At 31.6% G+C, this 1,685-nt stretch overlaps 1 protein-coding gene across 1 annotated transcript; it reads right to left on the bottom strand.

Annotated features, from left to right (window-relative positions):
- Positions 1-522: 522 nt before the first annotated feature.
- LOC108456528 (uncharacterized protein At5g65660-like) lies at positions 523-1,353 on the bottom strand. The gene is made up of 2 exons (XM_017755084.2): positions 1,000-1,353; positions 523-912 (listed from the first exon to the last, which is right to left on the bottom strand). The coding sequence occupies exons 1-2, from the start codon at positions 1,219-1,221 to the stop codon at positions 745-747; spliced, it is 390 nt and encodes a 129-aa protein (XP_017610573.1). The 5' UTR covers positions 1,222-1,353; the 3' UTR covers positions 523-744.
- Positions 1,354-1,685: the final 332 nt, after the last annotated feature.

Genomic DNA, 1,685 nt, shown 5'->3' with positions numbered 1-1,685 from the left:
AAAATTATTCACCGATAATTAAATTTTTTGGACAAAAATAAATATATGTAAATAGACCTATTCATGATCGGGTTGTTCGTTTGAGCCTTTAACTGAAATTTGGGAGAGTTTGAGTAAAAATTATGTCGAAAATATGGGCCAAGTTTAGAATCGAACATTCAAGGCACGCACCTATTTTCTAAAATCTTAATATATTATATTATATTATATTATTTTTATATATTATGTAAAAATTTAAAAATGTGATGCTTATATATAAAATTTTGATAAATAAAAAAATATAAATTATTAAATATTATATTAAATATAATATATTTAGCTTTTAAAAATTAAAATATTTGAGTGATTCTAAAATAAACTTGGATTAACTATTTACAAATATAAATAAGTTTAAGCAAAATTTTAAACTATATTTCGAGCTGAGTCGAGTTTAAATAAATATAAAATATTTTAATATCATATTTAAACTTAATATGGATCGAGTTGAACTCATTAACGCTTCTAACCCTAAATAATTGCAACTTGTTTTTCACGTTAAGAGACATGTATTCCCGTCCATGATCTTGATGATCAGAATTTACAATAAACAATTTCTTGAGGAAAAAAAAATTACATATAGATATATTCTTTGTTTGGAACATTGCTCTGTCGTGAATTATATACAGCGTCTAATATGCAATCTATCAGCATAAATTTAATGACCAAGTACCAGTAATACCTGACACGAGTAGATAGTTTTAACGATCACGAGTAATAAAACGGCACCGAAAGAGCCGGAGGTTTTGGTACCGTTATGGTTATCGTCTCCGTTCTTGGTGGCTCACATGGAGAAGCCATTGCTATGAACCTTGGTACCTTATCTCCTGGCATCAAAACCGGCATACTTTGCCCTACAATTTTACCTTTTGGCTTCTGTTTCCAACATAAGCACAATCACAATCACAATTACGAGTAAACGAATACGAAAGAGAGAAAGAAAGAAAAAGAGAAACACCGTACCATGACAGTAGATGAAACTTCGAGTTCCGGTGAACGACCGATATCCGATTCGATATCGTCCTGATCTTGATCAGACGATCGGAGGATAAGGACACGAAGCTTCTGCCAGTTTAGGTAACAAATAAGGACAGCACTTATGCAGAATAATAAGATCAAAAGAAGGGCTAAACCCAGAGGAAACCCTATAGCTGGTCTACTTGACGATGATTCTTCATTCTCCATTGTTCTTTTCTTTCATGTAACTGATAGACGTAGCAAAGAGAGGAAGATGGTTGGAGGTGGGTGCATTTTGGGTCATAAAAATACATTGAAATTGATGGGAGTGTTGGTGGTGGGTAGGTTTTGCTTAGTGCTTTGAGCACGTTAAATTTGGTCGTAGCACTTGATCAAGTACGGAAACTATGGGTCCCTTCTCGTCACTGTACTTTGTCTCTTTAAAATATGGCTACCAGATCATACAAATTCTTGAATCTCTACAGTGTTTAATCGAACGTACTTCATACGGATTTACAAATTACTTTATTCTATCATCTCATTTTTAAACACAATATTATACTAATCTTAGCTAAAACATACTGTAATTTATTTACAAGTTTTATTTAGATTTATTTTAGTTTACGTAGGCGGAGTCCATCTCTTAAAATTTTGGAATTTTTTTAAATTTTCAGAAAATTTTAATTAGGTCT

This window comes from Gossypium arboreum, chromosome 6 (assembly GCF_025698485.1).
Source record: "Gossypium arboreum isolate Shixiya-1 chromosome 6, ASM2569848v2, whole genome shotgun sequence".
Taxonomy (NCBI): Eukaryota; Viridiplantae; Streptophyta; class Magnoliopsida; order Malvales; family Malvaceae; genus Gossypium; species Gossypium arboreum.
Note: the sequence above shows the minus strand (reverse complement) of the source record. Positions and strands in the feature narration are given on the sequence as shown.